Source organism: Macrobrachium nipponense, chromosome 24 (genome assembly GCF_015104395.2).
Source record: "Macrobrachium nipponense isolate FS-2020 chromosome 24, ASM1510439v2, whole genome shotgun sequence".
Taxonomy (NCBI): domain Eukaryota; kingdom Metazoa; phylum Arthropoda; class Malacostraca; order Decapoda; family Palaemonidae; genus Macrobrachium; species Macrobrachium nipponense.
The window spans coordinates 50403051-50423779 of record NC_061091.1 but is presented as its reverse complement, the minus strand read 5'-3'; the positions used below and the strand labels follow the sequence as shown (position 1 = coordinate 50423779).

The following is a 20729-nucleotide window of genomic DNA, read 5'->3' as shown; positions in this document are numbered from 1 at the left end:
AATCCTAATCACCCAGCATTCAGTCTCAAAGGTCCCTAGACTCCACTTTCAATGGTCTACCAGATAGAGGTAGGACAGTCCATGCAACCATTACCTAGAATCACAGGTAAAAACCAGCTACCCTCTTCACTGTTCATGTAGTCTGGATATGCAGCAGCAAAATGGTTCAAATCATAACTGCTAATGTTAGGAAACGAAAGCCTACCACCAAGAACTAAGCCTACCAACCAAGAACTACTCTATCTAAAGGAGATAAATCTATGGCAGAACCAGACATCCAAGTGCCCTTAAACAGACTACATTGATTTTATCCCTGTTATAAATATACAAGGCCTTACATACAATGCCTAACTTCTGTGCAGCATTTGACGACACTTTCGTTGAGTATTTCTCAAAGGTAAGATGCGAGTCAAAAGTTACACCAAGAGTACGTAGTTAAAGTTTTAGACTCATGCAGCTGAGTCCTATCCACCTAAAGGAAAAGATGGGGTGGAAAATTCTGTATGAGATCTGCTAATCAACAGTGGTTTCCTTTGATGGGAGTTCAACCTCACTAATCCACTCCTTGTCACAATTGAGACTCAGGGCAAATTCATTTCTCATAAGTGGAGACTACTACACCCACAAATTTTAACAATACCCTGTAGAACTCTAGACACAGTCCACTAAGATCCCATCAACAGCAATTCACTGCTGCCTACCTGTAAGGAAGTCTTGAAGAAATCCTAAAACATATCCACCACTCAAAGATTATGAAGTTTTAGTTGGTCCAGTGTTTTCCCATTGGTTTCAAATGTTAATTTTTGGCCACTGGTTGGACTGTGTTCTAGAAGGATTTAATTTACCATAAAATGACGTCACCATTTTTTTGTGATTTCTTTATACTTTTCTCTCAATTTAAAATTGTGGCCCACATCATTTTAAATAATTTGATTATATTACCCCAAAATACATCCTGTATGCAAAGCAAACACTCAATATATTTCTAAACGTAATATAATATTTAGAAAAATACTCCATTTAACAACTCAAACTTTTTTTTGTTCTTGACTTCTAAATTGTACATACAGTGATAATCTCACAGCTCAAAACACATTTTATTTAGTTCTTTTGGTCCACCATCTGGCTGGTTCTGGTCAGCTAATGTAGGATAAAACTTCAATGTTCATTTAGTGTTTCTGTTCAAAGTTAGATGGAAGGATCTCCTTCTTCATCCTCTTCAATTCCTAAGAGTGCCTGGTGGACATTGCACACCTCATTGGCTCCACACAAACACATCTCAGAGCAGTTGAGTTCCTGTGACCTCTATGGAGCATCTCCTAGTGCCTGCAAATTGACCTGTTCAGTCAGCTCCAGAGAAGGCATGAAATCCTATTAAGGCTTCTGCATTTGCATCACCAAGTGCATTCACTATTGGTCCCAGTGAGATTACTTGCATCTTGGTCCCCACACCCATGACAAAGTATGTGTTCCTCCAGAGCTGATGGTAATGGTGGATTACCAGGACAAAAACGTCAGTGTCAGGTGACTGAATAGAGACTTCTGCTGCTCTTCTTTGAACAGCATCAAGACTGTGCAGGATAAGTCTTATGTCAGCTACTTCTTGGGAGCTGCAGAGATGTTGAACATCCATGAAGTTTGAGAGGACCTCTTGCCACTAAGTCACTATGAAGTCCTTGGGCTTACCCTCAAAGTGGTAGAAAGCTTTCTTTGAAAGATAAACTGTCAGTTCATCTTTGGTTGCGGTACTGGATGCAAGATAAACTGTCAGTTCATCTTTGGTTGCAGTACTGGATGCAAGATAAACTGTCAGTTCATCTTTGGTTGCGGTACTGGATGCAAGATAAACTGTCAGTTCATCTTTGGTTGCGGTACTGGATGCAAGATAAACTATCAGTTCATCTTTGGTTGCGGTACTGGATGCAAGATAAACTGTCAGTTCATCTTTCGTTGTGGTACTGGATAGGAATTGCTTTGCTGACAACTTGCCATTTGGTGTACTGTCTGTGATGTGATAAGCAGTTGCTGGCTTACCACCCTGGTGTCTAACTTGTGGACTTTTTCAATGAAGTGGGAAGATCTTAACGTTCAAAGACTAGATGGAGCTCGTCATTTTCTCTGCACTTGCTGTCCAGTGTAGCTAAGACGTGGTCAGCAGATTGAGTACATGTCTTGATCCAAGGTGGCTTAATCCATTGCCTGGGCAATTCCCATTCCATCAATTACAGATCAACGCTAATTTTGTTTGGCAGATCCTCAAGTACAGCCATTAGCTTGCTTTTGTCTCTTCATGATAAGAGATCACTGCTCACTGTGAACAAGGCTCATGGGAGGGACATGAACTCATGCTGGCCAATACTCTCCTTGAGGTTAATTTCGAGGTGTGAGTGTGCAACAATCTACACTCGGGCAAATAGTGATCTGTCATCCTTGAGCTCCACATATGATCAGCCACTTAGTGTTTCACTAACTTCCTTGCTGTGTTTCACTAACCTTGCACTTTTCCATGTGTTCAGTTCAACCTTCTTCATTTTGGCCCAGATACTAATCTCATTCATGTTGATGCATTCCTCAACAAAGTTGGCAAACTTCTGCTGCCCGCCCAATGTCTTCTCGGTTGCACACATCTTTCTGTGCCTCAGCTGGCATCACAACCTTTGTGATGATGTTGGGCAGATCTTCACCCTTGTGCTTTATAGAATTCATGGACTATATGAGCACACTCTTGAATCAAGCAACATTCTCTTCCTCTCTTGTCCAGACAGCTAGTGACGGGTCATAATGATTCTTAGGTGTAGTTGCTGTGAGCTAGCCATCACATGTACTCTTTAGCAAGCTTACTAAGCTCTGGAGCAGTAAGGAATCTCTCCTGAGCACTGGCATTCTGTGTAATGCTCACGAGTCCTCCAGTGACTTTTATGATGCGGCTGATGTGTTCAAGAGCATGATCTAACCCAATAGAACAGACTGGGATCTGGTTTTTGTTCACTACAAAGTTTCCATCTATGAACTTTTGACATATTTCTGGATCTGTGCGCTGAAGGGCTATCATTTCCACAAGGTGAAGTGGAACCAGCCTGGCATACTTCTTATCATTGCACAGAACATCAAGGACAACACGTCCAGCTCCCAAAGATCATCAAGGGTGGCACGAATGAATATATGAGTAAATAATACCATCCTCATGTAGGTCCACATAAACTTGAATAGTGAACTTTGTGATTCCTTCTTCTTATCAAACTTGGCCATCATTTTCACTACCTTTTGTGAATCAACACAATTGAAACTTTTTTTTAAAAAACAAAGGGAAGAAACAATCAAGATCTTCTCCACTCCAGTGATCAAGATTATCAAGAATTTTCTTAATATTCCTGGAGTGAAATGAAAATTTTTTAAGAATAGGTTCAGGTTGACAAGTATAAAAGAGAAGCTGATTGCTTAGCTTCAAAAGCTCAATTAAGCAGTTCAGCCTTTTCCTTAGGGCAAGTAACCAATCTACCACCATTTGTCAGTAGTGGTGGAATGGACGACAAGCCTGACCCAAAGATAGGTGATGCTAAATTGGTCCACCACAGATGAGGCTGCGTAATTTATTAAAGTTTCCTCTTTAAGGAATTATTCTTATTTCTTGCAGCTATGTTGTAAATTCTATTTGCAACATGGCAAGACTCAACAAAAATGGCGTAACTTTTATGTGAATGATTTTGTCTCCACATGTTGAATTTGGTCTATTCATCATGGTAAGCTTGTCTACATGTATCATCAAACCAAGGGTGGTCATTTGCCCATAATTGATGACTTTTCTAGAGACATAGCTTACTAAAACAGCCTTCAGTATATAATTTATATTTTTCTTAGGATCTGAATCTGATATAGCACCTGAAATATTAAGTGCCTGACAAGCTTCAATAATAGGGTCCCAATTGACTAATTTCAGGCAGACTGTCTTTACAAGCCCTGTCCTGCAACGAACAGCTGGTCACCTGCTTGATTCTTGCTGGCATTACACAGCACTGATGACGAGAGCCTTAGAAGAATTTATTTCTCCCACTAAGTCTTCCGTTCAACTCTAACCAGCATGACTTTCAAAAGGACCTCTTATTACAATTGTACACAGGGACCAAATGCTGAGAAAATTCACTACTGTATACCTCTTCTTGCCTTTATATGTGTGACTGTGAGGGTCTGTGCTCTCTTTATTGTAACAGTCTTTACCAGACAACTTGGAGTGACTTGCAAGGACATCACTAAGGCAATCACAGGCTTGGAGGCTCCTCAAACCTTTGTCAGAATCCATCCAGGTGGGAGGTGTAAACTGTGAGGGAGGCAATTGCTAAAGCACCAAATTCTTTCAATGTTCTGTTACATGGCTATGGTAGTACCACTGCTCACACAACAGAAGGCAATGGTCAGCAACTAGGATCTGTGAGCAATTATCTTCAATACAGTATTTTTCTGTATATAACTATAACTGGAGTGGTCACTGGAGGATAAGCAGCAGGATAAGCTGGAACAAGAAGTGTGGGCATTGAAGGCAAAATGAGTCTTGTTAACAGCCATGCAATTATTCAGCTGCATGGCCAAAACAGTCATGTCTGTGGTTGCTGCTGCTCCTGGATGATGCCTGGGCCACTGCAGCACAAGAAGAATGGATGGCAGGAAGAGCAAGCACCAGGCAGGCAGGCTGGTCAGCTTGCTAAGGTAGGCATGGAGACTAGTGATTAGGTTGAACTATGGAGATGACAGGCAAGCACCAAGTAGTCCACTGATCAAACAACACAGCAGATATGGAACTAGTAGGTAGAGACAACAACTCAAAGACCACCACAACCAAGGAGAAAGGGGATGTCACCAACCAGAAAACATACAACTCCAAAACCAGAGAAGCAGAAAAGGCTGCAGTTGCACTCAGCTTCATCCTCCTTTTCAACAGCATAACAACTGATTAAGCAACTACTCACAAAGTGTCTCACAGGTGAGACTGGACAAACAAGAGAACCTCTGGCAAGACCATGAAGGCATGACAGGCTTGATCCTCACAAGTTTGCTGAGGTGCAGTGAACGATGCAATGTGTAAAAAAGCTGCACATCAGAATCACAGCATAAATTTGCAAACAACACAGAAGTTAGTCTGCTGAATATACACAAACACTAAGTGATAAGAAATACAAACTAAGTGGCAAACGATATGTACTGAACACACAAGTGTTATAAAAAATACAAGTGATAAAAACAATTTAAATTTTGAACATATCATTTAAACAACAGAAAAGCCAGATTTAGCAGATATTAATTTCAAGCAGAGAACAAAACATATGATGTTAATAATAAGTAATCGTTAAATCAAATACGCAGTGCTGCCCAAGAATAATAGAATCCTACCCGAGTTTACCAAAAGAGATTGACTACAATAGGAGGAAGTCCTACGAAACACAAAATAACTCAGTAATAAAGTATGAAGCAAATGAGAAAGACAATCATACCCTTGCTTACCTCACAAACAAATATATAAGGTGTTGAGTACAAACAAAATCCTGTTCTTCAGAAATTAATTAAGTTTGTTGTCTAGTTAATGCCCAAAATCAATCATACAAACACCAAAAATACATGAATACTAAATTACAAAGTAAATTATTATGCTAACAATGAGCAAAATTCTCAGGAAGAAAGGCCAAGCAATAGTTAAGAGGTAATTAGTACTAGTAAATGACAATGCCTAACAAGCTACGATGATCACATCATTTACTCATATCAATCTAACAAAAAAGTGAATAATGGTTGAAATAAAATGAGGAATTAGTGGAATTAGTACATAATAGGAAATCACAACATGTAAATACATAATAAGTAACTGACAATATGCCAAGCAAACAGTCAGGGAAATTTTACACAGAGCTGCAAACAGCAAAACAGACTCACACGCAGTGAATCGGGAGGCTGGTTCTTACATATGATTTTACTTGTTGCATGAACTGTCATTCTTTTTCTGCCTGGTAGACAAAGGACCAACGAGTTTGAGAACATAATAGATTATAGATGTGGGGAAATTATGATTAATGAGGTTGTGATAAAACATAAAACCTGAAGTTGGACACTACAATAAAGGAACATATAAGCTAAATATTCTTAATGATATACAATGTATTCAAGGGGAAGGTAAGAAAAAATTGCACACAAAAGTTACTTTTGATATCTAATACTAATTTATATTGTTAATAAGCTGCTCTACTTAGATGGGATTGATAGGTAAAAAACAAACATTGTAACATGTAATATTGGTGTTGTATTTGTCACAAACAGATGATAGCACCACAGTCGGCCTCGGGGATTTGCAGGGGATAGGGACCACAATTCCCCACAAATAACTAAAATCCATGAATACTTGACACCCCTCTAAAAATGCTGTTACCTGCCTATTTTGATAGTTCAAACACCAAAAAACTTCTCTAAAATTGTTTATACCTACCTAGTCTATTAGTTTTAACATGAAAAACATATTTAGTCATGAAAATATGAAAATACAGTAATTAGTGAATATTTCTCTATGGAAAATTCTGCAAATAAGCAAATTTTACGTGAATAATGTGGCTATACGTTCCACAGAAAAATCCACGAATATGTGAATCTGCGAATAGGCAGGTGTTGACTGTAACCCCTCATGCAGAGTACAACATTCAGTTTAAGTCTGTTCAATAAAATTCTTTATGCCCTATCTGAGAATCTTCCAGAATGCTTAATAACTCAAAATCTCTCATATAAGTGTAACAGTTAACAGTTCTTTAAAATTTTCATGCCATTTACACAATGAGACCACCTTTGTCCTTGCCATGTGTATACAGTATACAAAGGGTTTATTCATGAGTCACTTTTGTCACCTTTCCTACTGTTAGTTTATAATTTGTTTGAAAATGTAATTCATTATCTACATGACAAGGCCCATACAATTTTGTACAATTAAAAATTATCTTACTCCTTTTAATGAAATTTTCAGTGATCTCACACTACAGCAGCATGAATCTAATATACAACACTGCCTTATGAAAATGACTATCAAAGGGAACTTGTGACCTTGGACAGACTCTTGGTTAGATCATGCGCTTCCATTATGTAACCGGGGGCAGGCAGGGATAGTAATCCAGGAATGAATGCTATGCCTTGACCAAAATATATAAGTGAACTTATTGTTTGCCCCTCTCATAAATGTTATGATGAAAAAAGTGATCGAAGTTGAAAGAGAAGGTAAGATTTGAGTAACGAGAAATTTACCGATTGAGAAATGGAGATAGTACTATTTTATTTGACAACACAACACAATATTTGAAATGCTACTAAATAAAATGCATGACATATCTAGAAAGATGGAACTTTAATTCTAATAAAAACAAATAATGAGGGCATTGTATATATAAAGGTATAGAGTAACATTAGATTGAACCTTCAAATGTTGAAGAACAAGGATATCCAGTAGATATTCTATTGGGTTAGAATTTAGTGAATGATTAAGAGGCAAATCAAACAGTGGGCAGGTTGAATAAGACTTGGAAATCAAATAGACAAAAATTGGCATACATTATATATGTCTAGTACAATCTGTACTATCATTTGAACATGAATCATAGTATAACAATGAAACAATATCTTCAAGATTCTTGGCAATTTAAAAACATAGCTTTAAGATGAGGACTCAGATGGCAGGGCAATTATAAATAGTACCATAAGGAAATTATGGGAGTCCCATATATACACAAGATAATGATGAAAGGGAGATGGATATGGCTTGGACACTATATACAACCCATAGTTGAATAATACTACATGGTTACTGGAAGAGTTTGAAGACCCAGACCTACTTTTATGATAACTGTGAGATGGGAAGCTAGAGATGTGTGGAAGAATTTCCAAGAGGCTCTGTGTTACACAGTGTCAGAGGTGATGATGATAATGGGTGTGGTAGCAAATGCACAAATTTAAAATACCACAAATCTGAAAACTCAAATCTACTGCATACCTCACAAGTAAAACTGAGTTTCATCTTCCTTCTATGCTGGATGACACAAAAGTAAATAAAAACTCATATTTCACACTTAGCACCTAATTTTTCTATTATCTTACGTTACTCATCAATCAGACAAAATTGGTGTCTATTGTTATGGATAAATAAAAGTAAAAGGCACTTTTAAAACTGAAAACGGTTCTAGACTTCTATAGTTTTTAAATTTTTAGTGAAATCTAACATCCTTCAGGATATTAGATATATAAAATTACTTTAAATTAATTGGGTTTGCTTTTTGTATCTTGGTGTCACACATTATCCTTTTAATCTTAAACTCCTAGCTTCTGCAAGATCCAACTAATTTAACAAAGGATACTGCACTACATATGGCAGAGAACATACTTTGTGCTAATTAAATATATCCAACATGAAAAAACTTATCAAATGAACCGCTAAAAAGATAAAAGACTGGCAGTAAACATTCTGACCTTGAACATGCATGAAATACTGCCTAAAACAATCTAATGCTCTATCAGTATGAACAGTTTCAAGTAGTCCATCTTGCAATATACACAACAATCTAACAGCTTGTTCAAAAGGCTAAAATCATGCACAAAAACCATAAAACTTGGCAGGTGTTAGAATGTCAATCACACGAGAGAATACCTATTTCCACTTGTGACACTTTTTGAGTGTGTCAGGAGGCAAAAACAGGACAATGTGTTAGAAGGGAGATTAAAATACAGGTGCAATAGTGCTCCACAATAACATAACTTGTTTTAAGAGTTCAGTCCAAACCAGAGCAATGTCAATTTGAATGAAATGCTAAACCATAAAAAAAGACAATAAGTGGCCTGTGAATTGCATCTCCTCATCAATAAATAAAGGAAAAAGGGATTTGGTAGTAAGCCATAAACTGTCAACTACCTCGAGATGATCTCCCCCCTGAAAAAAGAATTGCAAGTCATCATAAGATTTAACATCCTCTTGACATGGAAAATATTACATTAATTTCTTCATGCATAACATTCATATCAGTGAAGCCTTACAGAGACTTAAAACATATGCATACAATATATCTATCTAAATAATGTTTTCCAAGTTTTCAGTGAACAAAATTGAAATGATCATAAACAAAACAATAAATAGGCACTTAAAACCTTCATCGCCTCTAAATTAACTGTCATTTCATGTAAAATTTACATGGGAGACTTTGAGCTGACTAGTTGTAAATAATAAAACTATGCTTATCATAACCAACATTTTTACACCAGGTTCTCCTTTTACAAGGTTAGATATCTATTTTGTGACCTCTGCCTGAATTCTCTGATTTATTAACTAACTACCCCATTAACTCTAATGGATTCAAAATCTACAGGCCTAAGAATAATTCACATTTCCTAAAATATCTAAATAGCATTTTACCCAATTCCCTGACAGATTAATTCATCAGGTGGTGAGAATTGAAACATACTTTGTATTCATGTAAACACACATCTACCATGATATTATTATAAATTACCAAATGAAACCACAGTGTCATATGTATTTCTAAACTTTCAGAGGGCTCTTCCACAGAATTTGGTTTTTAATATAAAAATTGAAGCAAGGCATCCCCAAAAAACTGGACAACAATGGAGACCAAAGCAAATGTATGAAATGTAAAAAACACCCTACAGAATGCGCATGAAAAAATTTATATACTTTAGCAATGTACCATTAGTTGGAAATGTGTAAATCTTATAGTACTGAATCTTCACACAAGTCTTCCTCCAAATTTTCCATTGAAATAATTGGTGCATAATTTTACATTTTCCTCATGAACTTCACTAATCATTGCTAACATTATGACAAAATAATATGATTGAAACAGCAAGTCTACATAGCTCTGGAATGAGGTTTTAATGCAGTCCTGTTATCAAGAGAAAGTGGCAAAAAAATACAAATACTTTGGATAGAAAATAATGAAGGCTTATACTACATGATTTCATTCCCTATTATATTACAATATCAAAATAACACTTTTCACAAATTATAATTTGTGATGTGAAAGTAGTTTATATTACTTTGTAAAGCTGATTTTTATACAGGTAGGCGTCGAGTTACGACAGGGTTAGGTTTGCAGATGCATGTTGGAAGTTGAATATTGATGTAAATCAGTTTGCAATTCAGTAGTATTCGTACAGGTATATGTCGGCTATCTTTTAACCTAAATCGTTTTACTTACAGCCTAACATGGTTTTATAACCAAAAATATATTCTTATAATCTAACCCTCTTACGCCGAAGGGGTATAATAAAAATTGCCTCGCGTATGCCGAGGGTGTCTCGGAGTGAGTGCAGAAGCGGAAAAAATATTTTTTTAAAAAATCACAGCGCGCTTAGTTTTCAAGATTAAGAGTTCATTTTGGCTCCTTTTTTTATCATTGCCTGAAGTTTAGTATGCAACCATCAGAAATTATCATATATAAATAATACGATATATGATAGCGCAAAAACAAAATTTCATATATAATTGTATTCAAATCGTGCTGTGAGCAAAACGGTTAAAGCTAAAGAGTTAATTTTTTTTTTCGTTGTATTGCACACTAAATTGCGATCATTTTTGGTATATAACACATTGTATAACGATCAAAGCAACACAGAGAAATATTATCACAAAATGATGCATGAATTTGTAACGTGCGGACGTAAATTTTTTTTTTTTCTTCAAAAATTCACCATAAATCTAAATATTGTTCTAGAGACTTCCAATTTGTTTCTAAATGAAGATAAATGATTGAATATTACTATACTGTAAGAGTTTTAGCTTACAATTGCAGTTTTGGACCATTTCAGATGAGTTAAATTTGACAGAATGTCGAATTTTTTTTATATATTTCTTTATATGCAAATATTTTAAAAATGAGAAAAGCTACAACATTCAATTATTTTTTGTTGTATTCTACATTAAATTGCGCACATTTTCATATATAAAACTCTATGAAACGCCTAATATGAAACGGAGCAAATATTACGAGAATGCGACGTACACATTTCGGAGATTTGCGGCGGAGAATCCGCGCACGGAGGGAAGGAAAGTTTTTTTTTTTTTTAAATTCACCATAAATCTAAATATTGTGCTAGAGTCTTCGAATTTGTTTCAAAATGAAGATAAATGACTGAATATTACTAGACTGTAAGAGTTTTACCTTACAATTGCGGTTTTCGACTATTTCGGTAGAGTCAAAGTTGACCGAACGTGGTTTTTTTCTATTTATCGTGATTTATGTATATGCAAATATTTCAAAAATGAGAAAAATGATATTGTCATGTTACAATAAAGTTTTATACATACTTACCTGACAGATATATACTTAGCTATAGACTCCGTCGTCTCCGACAGAATTTCAAATTTCGCGGCACACGCTACCGGTAGGTCAGGTGATCTACCGCCCTACCCTGGGTGGCAGGACTAGGAACCATTCCCGTTTTCTAATCAGAATTCTTCTCTTCCACCTGTCTCCTGCGGGGAGGCTGGGTGGGCCATTAATCGTATATATCTGTCAGGTAAGTATGTATAAAACTTTATTGTAACATGACAATATCATTTTTATACATTCAACTTCCCTGCCAGATATATACTTAGCTGATTAGCACCCATTGGTGGTGGGTAAGAGACAGCTAGCTACTGAAATAGACAGGTTAACAACATATGTTGTAGGTATTAATAAACCTTGGTTCCTACCTTATTAGGCTGAAGACTTCGCGGCTACTGCCTTGGAGTCTGCTTAGCCTCAAGAGCCTCAGCGAGATATTGATCTATGGCTAAGAGTTCTTGTGGGTCTGCCAATGGGGTCTTATCCACTTACTCGGCAGAGCCTAAAGGCTTTGTCCATTGGGTGCTATTCCATAACATGACAATACACCTTGTTCAAGGAGCACAAAACCGATCCCGATCACCTGATCCTAACATCCATGTTAGTTCTAAGATTGTAAGGAGTTATCCCTGAACTCCTTACAAACAACCAAAAACTCGAAACATAAATACACTTTCATTACAAAATATACAAAAAAAATTTTGTACTCCCCTACTAGCCATACATACCCTTGATCCCCTACCAGCAATGACACTATGCTCCCGTGCGACATTAGTGAGCTTGCTAATAGAAAACCAAGCACATATCTGACAAGAGGGTTTATGTACGATAAAAACACAAAATTAAGGATCAGTCTTTGCTCCAAGACCCAGCACTGTATCTGCTGATACAAAAGGACCTAGCGAGAAGCACTTCTCATAGGTCACTCTCACATCCTTCAGATAATGAGATGCAAACACTGAATTGCACCTCCAATATGTAGTCTCAATGATATTTTTTAGAGACATATTCTTTTGGAACGCCAAAGACGTTGCTACTGCCCTCACTTCATGGGTCTTGACTTTTAGAAGACAGAAGGATTCCTCCGAGCAGTTCTTGTGAGCGTCCGTAATAACGCTTCTCACAAAGAAAGCCAAGGCGTTCTTGGACATGAGTCTTTTGGGGTTCTTCACCGCACACCAAAGACCTTGTTGACAAGCTCCCATCTGTCTCTTCCTCTCTAAATAATATTTAAGAGCTCTCACTGGACAGAGAGACCTCTCTATCTCTCTGCCTACTAGGTTAGATAGGCCTTTTACCTCAAAACTTCTGGGCCACGGTTTTGACGGGTTTTCGTTCTTTGCCAGAAACATTGTCTGGAAAGAACAGATTGGCAGCATCTCCTTTGAACGCCACCGTGGAATCCAGAGCGTGCAATTCGCTCGTCCTCTTGGCTGTAGCGAGAGCCACCAGGAACAAGCATTTCCTAGTGACGTCGCGGAAGGAAGCCAGATGTAAAGGCTCGAATTTATCCGATGAAAGGAATTTCAGGACCACGTCTAGATTCCAACTAGGTGTTCTAGGAGTAGCTGCCTTTGAAGTCTCAAAAGATCTAATTAGATCGTGTAGATCTTTGTTGCTTGCAATGTCTAGGCCTCGATTCCTAAATACTGAAGACAGCATGCTTCTGTATCCCTTTATTGTTGAGACAGATAGGTGTGATTCTCTCAGAAAGAGGAGGAAATCGGCAATATTCACTATAGAGGTACTGGAGGAGGACAGCTTCTGACCCTTACACCACCTCCTAAAGACTTCCCACTTTGATTGGTATACTCTTCTCGTCGAAGCTCTGCGGGCTCTAGCGATAGAGCCCGCAGCCTTGCGAGAAAAACCCCTCGCTCTGACAAGTCTTTCGATAGTCGAAAGGCAGTCAGAGCGAGACCTGGGAGGTTGTGATGAAACCTCTCGAAGTGGGGTTGTCTGAGTAGATCTGGTCTGTTTGGAAGCGATCTGGGGAAGTCCACTATCCACTCCAGTACCTCCGTGAACCATTCCTGGGCTGGCCAAATGGGGCTATTAGCGTCAACTTCGTGTTCTTCGAAGCTACAAACTTCCTGAGCACTTCCCCAGGATCTTGAACGGGGGAAAGGCGTATGCGTCCACACCCGACCAATCCAGGAGAACGCGTCTATTGCGAAGGCTCTCGGATCTTCCACTAGAGAGCAAAATATCTCTATTCTTTTGGAGAGGAACGTCGCAAACAGGTCTATGTGAGGTCTCCCCCACAGGGACCAAAGACTTCGACACACTTCTTCGTGTAGAGTCCATTCTGTGGGAAGGACCTGATTCCTCCTGCTCAGTCTGTCCGCTCTCACATTCTTGATCCCTTGAACAAACCTTGTGAGGAGAGTTATGCCTCTTTCTTCCGTCCAGGTTAACAGGTGTCTTGTTAAACTGATAGAGGGAGAAAGAGTGCGTGCCTCCTTGCTTGCGTATGTAAGCCAGAGCCGTGGTGTTGTCCGAGTTTATCTGTATCACCCCGCCTCTGACTATCTCTTCGAAGAACTTTAAGGCTAGTGTATGGCCACTAGTTCCTTGCAATTGATGTGCCAGGACACCTGTTCCTTTGTCCAGGCGCCTGACACCTCCCTTGCTCCTAGCGTCGCTCCCCATCCCGACTCCGAAGCGTCGGTATATAACACTTGGTCTGGGTTCTGCAGGGCAAGCGATACGCCCTCGTTCTTTTGAAGAGGAGGGATCCACCACTTCAAATGATCTTTTACCTCTTGTGGAAGTTGGAAGATGTCCGAGAGTTGTCCCGTCTTCCAACTCCACACCTCTTTGAGGAAAAACTGAAGAGGGCGAAGGTGAAGTCTCCCCAGAGAGAAGAACTTTTCTAGTGAGGACAGGGTCCCTAAAAGGCTCAGGTAATCCCTCGCTGAACTGTTCTTTCTCTCTAAGAAGCTCGAGATTCTCGACAAACCTCGATTGATTCTTTCTCGCGAAGGATATACTCGAAAACCCCGAGAATCCATCTGAATCCCCAGATAGACCAAGTTCTGGCTGGGGATCAGCTGTGACTTCTCGAGGTTGACGAGCAATCCTAGCGAATCTATCATGTTCCTTGTTACTGATAAGTCCTCCAAGCACTGAATCTCCGACTTGGCCCTGATCAGCCAGTCGTCCAAGTAGAGGGAGATGTTTATTCCCCTCTAGGAAGCCATCTTGCCACATTCGCCATCAGGTTGGTGAATACTTGCGGAGCTGTAGATAGACCGAAGCACAGAGCCCTGAACTGAAAGATCTTGTCTCCTATTACGAAACGAAGATATTTCTTTGACAAATGGTGAATGGGAACGTGGAAATATGCGTCTTGCAAGTCCAGAGAGACCATCCAGTCTCCTGGACGAAGAGCCGACATTACTGAGGCGGACGTTTCCATGCGAAACTTCTTTTTCTGAACCAAAGCGATTCAGAGCGCTTACGTCTAGAATGGTCTCCACCCCCCGATGCCTTTGGTACTAGAAAAAGGCGATTGTAAAATCCCGGGGAGTGTGGATCCTGCACAAGTTCGATGGCCTCTTTTTCCCACATTTGTTCCACCATTTGAAGGAGAGTCTTTCTCATTACCAGGGTCTCTGTACCCTCGCTGACAGTTCCCGAGGCGTAGATGTTAGGGGAGGGCTGTTGTCGAAGGGGATTACATATCCCTTCTTTAGGACCGACACTGACCAAGGGTCGGCTCCCCTTTTTGCCCATACTCCTGCAAAGTTCAGGAGTCTGGCGCCCACTGGTGCTTGAAGGAGCAACAAGTCACTTGGATTTCTTGAAGGGCCTAAAGGAAGACCTTCCTCTCTTATCAGAGCTCTTCTTTCTGGCAGGGGGACGAGCCGCTGTACCTCCACGAAAGGGCTGCTGAGGAGGACGAGAGTCCTTCTTAATCGCCGACACTACAGGGCGTCCTTTCTTGGACGTTTGTGTTAGTAGGTCTTGTGTCGCCTTCTCAGTTAGCGAGCGAGATATATCCTTCACTAAACTGAGAAGGAAAACAGATGATCCGATAGAGGGTGCGAACAATAAGCAGTCCTCTGGCTCGAAGAAACCCCTTTCGGATAATAGGGATCCATATACTGATCTCTTTTTCAGGAGACCAGCACCAAAAAGGGAAGCCACTTCACCCGAACCGTCCTGTACTGCCTTGTCCATGCAGGACAGGACGCTATGGAGAATCTCTGGGTTTTTAAGAAACTCCGGATCCTTAGATTTGTTGGCCAGAACTCCGAGTGACCAATCCAGAAAGTTGAACACCTCTAAAGTGACAAAAAGTCCCTTTAGAAAGTGGTTCAACTCTGAAGTGCTCCACGTCGCTCTGACCGATCCTAAGGAGTGACGGGTTCAGACTAGAGGCCTCCACTAAATTGGAAAAAAGTCTGGCATCTGCAGAGGCAGGTAGAGAAAGACCCATAGTCTCTCCTGTCCCATACCAAATACCTCTCTTTCCATGTAGTTTGGAAGGAGGCATGCAGAATACCGTCTTTCCTAACTCCTTCTTCTTGTCCATCCAAGAATCTAAAGAATGGAGTGCCTTCTTCATCGATATCGCAGGCTTCATTTTCAAAAGGCCGAAGATTTTGCCGTAGCCGAGCTCGAAAAGAGAGAACGAGGAGAAGGAGAGCCGCCGGACTAAGAGAATCTCCAAATTCTTGAAGCAATAATGAGGCTAAGACTTTATAACTCGATAGTCCCTCATTAGCCGGAGGTTCGTCATCAGACAACTCGTCTAACCCTCGATCAGACGAAGGAGAAAGTTCACGTTTGGAGGGAGAGTCCTTCCAAGACCTCTTATGCTCTGAAGGAGAGGAGCTCCTATTTGGAGAAGAGTCATAAACTCCCAGGAAACGAATGTCTCTGACTCCCTGCCTCCTTGGCCTTCTTGACTCTTTGCCTCCTGAACTTTTCCTGCCTCCTGGGACTCCTGACTCCTGCCTTCCTGACGCGGACCTACGGAATCTCTGCCTCCGGACTCCGGACTCCTGCCTCCTGACTCCGGACTCCTGGCTCCTGCCTCCTTGACTCCTGCCTCTTGGCTCACCTGCCTCGTTGAACTCCTGCCTCCCCTGCCTCTTGCCTCCCTGGCTCCTGCCTCCTCGCCTGGATTGCCTCTACACTCCTGGCTCTGGGCTCCTGCCTCCTGGTTGACTCCTCACTCCTGGCTCTTGGCTCCTGCCTCCTGGGTGACTCCTCACTCCTGGCCGGTTGCCAGACGTCTGATCGGTTCATCCAGGTTCGTACAGGAAACCTCACCTCGAGTAGGAGTATCGATCCTGGCAGCAGATACCTCCATTTACCGTCTGGAGGATCTTTTGATCGGAAGGGAAGAGTCTTTCCTTCTAGGAGGCTCCTTTGATAGAACTCCTACAAAAGACGAAATCTGCTCTTGCATCGCCATCATGAATCTCTTCGTAGCCTCCTCTTTATCCTCTTCGGGAGGAGGGGAAGGAGGAGGGGAGGAGTCCATAGCCTCCACCTCTGCCTCCTTCTCACTCTGGTTGAAAGAATGGCTCTTCTTGCCTTCTTCACTCCCGAGGGAGACTCCTCAGGGAAGTTTTCTGGGCTCGAATCAATAGTCGGAGCCTTCCAACTCCTCTTGAGTGGCCGAGATCGATCGGAATCTCTCCAATCACGTCTCGGAGATGAAGATCCCGACGACGAAAAACACTCACGCAGGACGCTTTTACAATAGCGATCCTTGGCAGTCTGGGGTGTCACAGAAACCGCCGAAGGGACACCTGATCGGTGGGGATTCTCCACAACCTCCTTTCGGTTTTCGACATTCCTTCTCCTCTGGGCATGTGAGCTTGGAAGAGGTCTAGACCTAGGAGCGTTGCTGAGCCGACCAGATGCCCCCTCCACTACACTGGGGACACTCATATCACTGTCCACTGAATAATCACTAGCCTTACCTTGTATGGCAGCCATTTTGTTTTCCATCAACTTGAAGGCTGCTTTTAGATCCGCAAGTTCTTTTGCTGGATCTACAGGTTCTGCAATAGGAGAAGGGGCTGCAATGGAAGGAGAAGTAGCAATACTTACCCTTGGGGAAGATCCCAAGCTAGGAATTAGTTCAGATCTAGAACTACTTAAACTTCTATAAGAAGCCTTCCTCACTCTTTCTCTCTCTAACTTTTTTTAAATAATTAGTTAGATTCTTCCATTCGTTCTCACTCAAGTTCTCACATTCCTTACAAGTATTAGTAAAAGAACATTCATACTCCCTGCAACCCTTGCATACCGTGTGAGGGTCTACCAAAGCTTTCGGCAACCTCACCTTACAGCCTACATTCACACAACGTCTCACAACCATTCCAGAGTCAGACATTATTAAAGAAAATTCCAAATCAAGTCCACAAAACAGTCCACAAAAGCGTATGCCAATCCAACAATCCAGATACGTCACCAAAAGTCGGTCAAGAAGATCAATTGCCGGTGAAAAAAGAAAAACCAATCGAGAGGAACCAACAACAATGTTGATGGTCCGGGCGACAGAAGAATTCTGATTAGAAAACGGGAATGGTTCCTAGTCCTGCCACCCAGGGCAGGGCGGTAGATCACCTGACCTACCGGTAGCGTGTGCCGCGAAATTTGAAATTCTGTCGGAGACGACGGAGTCTATAGCTAAGTATATATCTGGCAGGGAAGTTGAATGTATAAAAGCTACAACCTTCAATCATTCTTAGTTGTATTCTACATGAAATTGCGCACATTTTCATATATAAAACTTTATGTAACTGCTAATTTAAAATTGTGCAAACATTACGACAATCGCACGAAAAAATGTCTGATTTTTTTCGGAAGAGTTAACACGCGGACGTAAGGAAAATGTGTTTTTTTTTCATAAATTCACCATAAATCGAAATATTGTGCTAGAGACTTCCAATTTGTTGCAAAATTAAGGTAAATGATTGAATATTACTAGAATATAAGAGTTTTAGCTTACAATTGCGTTATTCGACCATTTCGGTAGAGTCAAAGTTGACCGAAGGTTGAAATTTTGGCACAACGTTATTTATATGAAAATATTTCAAAACTGATAAAAGCTACAACCATGGGTTGTTATTAGTTGTATTGTTCATGAAATTGCGCACATTTCCATATATAAAACTTTATGTAACGGCTAATTTAAAATGGTGCAAACATTACGACAATCGCACGAAAAAATTTATCGGAAGAGTTACCGCGCGGACGTAAGGAAAAAGTATTTTTATTAAATTCACCATAAATCGAAATATTGTGCTAGAGACGTCCAATTTGTTGCAAAATGAAGGTAAATGATTGAATATTACTAGAATATAAGAGTTTTAGCTTACAATTGCGTTTTTTGACCATTTCGGTAGAGTCAAATTTGACCAAAGGTTGAAATTTAGGCACTTATCGTTATTTATATGAAAATATTTCAAAACTGATAAAAGCTACAATCATGAGTATTTTTTTGTTGTATTCTACATGAAATTGTGCACATTTTCATATATAATATACTCCATGTAACGGCTAATTTAAAATGGTGCAAAAATTATGTCAAAGTGACAAAATAATTTCTGAGATGTGTCACTGATACTTTTTAGTGCGATAAGAAAGAAATTCGTGCTTGCGTAACGATTGTAAACAAAACAACGCCTTGACCCGTAAGCTCCCAGCATCCCCCAAGGCGCGTGATTCAAAAGTTTTCGCCTGGTAGGCCTATAAGTATTTTTCCGGGAATTTTAAAAAAACTTTTCTATGTCGACGTACAATACGTCCAATCGGCACCCGACAGACAATTTATCCCGACGTATAATACGTCCAATCGGCATAAGAGGGTTAATGAATTAGCCTTTTACCTTGTTGCATTCCCATACCATGAGTTATACTTACCAAGTATTGAATCATTCATATTGTGCTGTAGACTAGACTCTTAATACGTTGTATTTAAGAAATGTATTAAAAACGTATTACTATATCAATATTCTGTTGTATCATGATCATCAATTTCCCAATTAACCTTGTAATATCATGGAAACCTTGTATTTGTATCTTACCCTGTGTTGACATTATAAAGACCCATCATTTAGCCTTTTTCTTTTTTAATTTTATCTAATCATCATAGTTATATATTTACAGTACACAGAAGAATATTTCAATTATGTTGATATAGTACTTCATTTCACTAATAAATTTTCCAGTGTATCTCAATTTTTGTAAATTGCCCTATGTTTACATCCATGTTTCATATGCTGCTCCTAAAATAAAATCTGTTTAACCTTATTTCAGTCGACTCTAAAGAATATCATACCATAGGAATTCAGTACAGTATTGGAAAGTATTTATCATTAATGATCTTTAGTTTTATATCAACCAATTTCTATTTCATCATTATACAATGTTTGTGCATCATGGAACACATGCTTTTAGTGATGTTTACCTTTCCACATTTACTATGAAGTTCTTTCAAGTTTATTCCACGAATGGTTATTAGCTCATAGTATTTGCATGGTCAGTGTTAGAAGCTTTTATCCTTTTCCTTTATGAATTCATTACAATAATCGATGAACTTACTTGCTGCCTCTTCATCTGCATTCAATGCCTCTCCTGTTACCCCAACAAAATGAAAACTGGATCTTCTTTTGAACCTCTTGAACCATTAGTCCATGCAAGTGAATTCTTGTTGATATTCAACACTTGCACATTCCTTAAAAGTCTGAAACAAACTTCTAGCCTTTGCCTGGATGGTAAGATGGCTTAAGGGGGCTGGCCGGCTAATGCCATTTTTTAAGGACAGGACTTTGATATTCATACCACTTGATAAGGTGACTTGGGACATCTCCAAACTGCATATGATTTTTGCCTCTGACCTTCGGTTTTGTGACGCCAGGGCGATTTATCCCAAAAATAAGCATTTTTCAATATTTACCTCCTCCCTTGATATTTAATATTAAGAACTGGGATTACTACCATATATATAGACCTGATGTAGACCTCCAATCCAATGAAGAGTTTTTTTTTCTAAAAGAAGTTTTTTTTTTGCTAGATATCAATTTTTCATTATAGTAAAAAAATAAATCCTATAAATCAGGAAAAAAAAAATGGTAAAAAAAGGGCTTGATTTGATTGTTCTATAATGTATTTCTGAGTTATATACCAAATTTCAGTGCTATACCTTTAAAACTAAGTGAGAAGATAGATTTTGAAGGTCAATAAGAATAGTTTTCATATACAGGCGTTCAAAGTTTTCCTTTGTATTTTTATAAAGACAATGTTAATAAATAATGATTATTATGAATGCATATTTCTGTTTTGGGTATTTATAAACCAAAACTATGTTATTTCTCATAATTTAATCATAAATGATGATCCCTTTGCTCA

General features: G+C 39.4%; 1 protein-coding gene across 4 annotated transcripts in view; it reads right to left on the bottom strand.

Moving 5' to 3' along the window:
• The window catches only part of LOC135205618 (ubiquitin carboxyl-terminal hydrolase CYLD-like), a 271604-nt gene that overhangs the window by 98701 nt on the left and 152174 nt on the right, over nt 1-20729 (bottom strand). For 3 of the 4 annotated variants that reach the window (XM_064236410.1, XM_064236412.1, XM_064236411.1), the window contains one exon: nt 8921-8938. The exons of the other annotated variant lie outside the window; for it this stretch is intronic. In XM_064236410.1, the coding sequence (XP_064092480.1) occupies nt 8921-8938 (18 nt within the window). The remainder of the gene's footprint in view (nt 1-8920; nt 8939-20729) is intronic. 4 annotated transcript variants of the gene reach the window in all.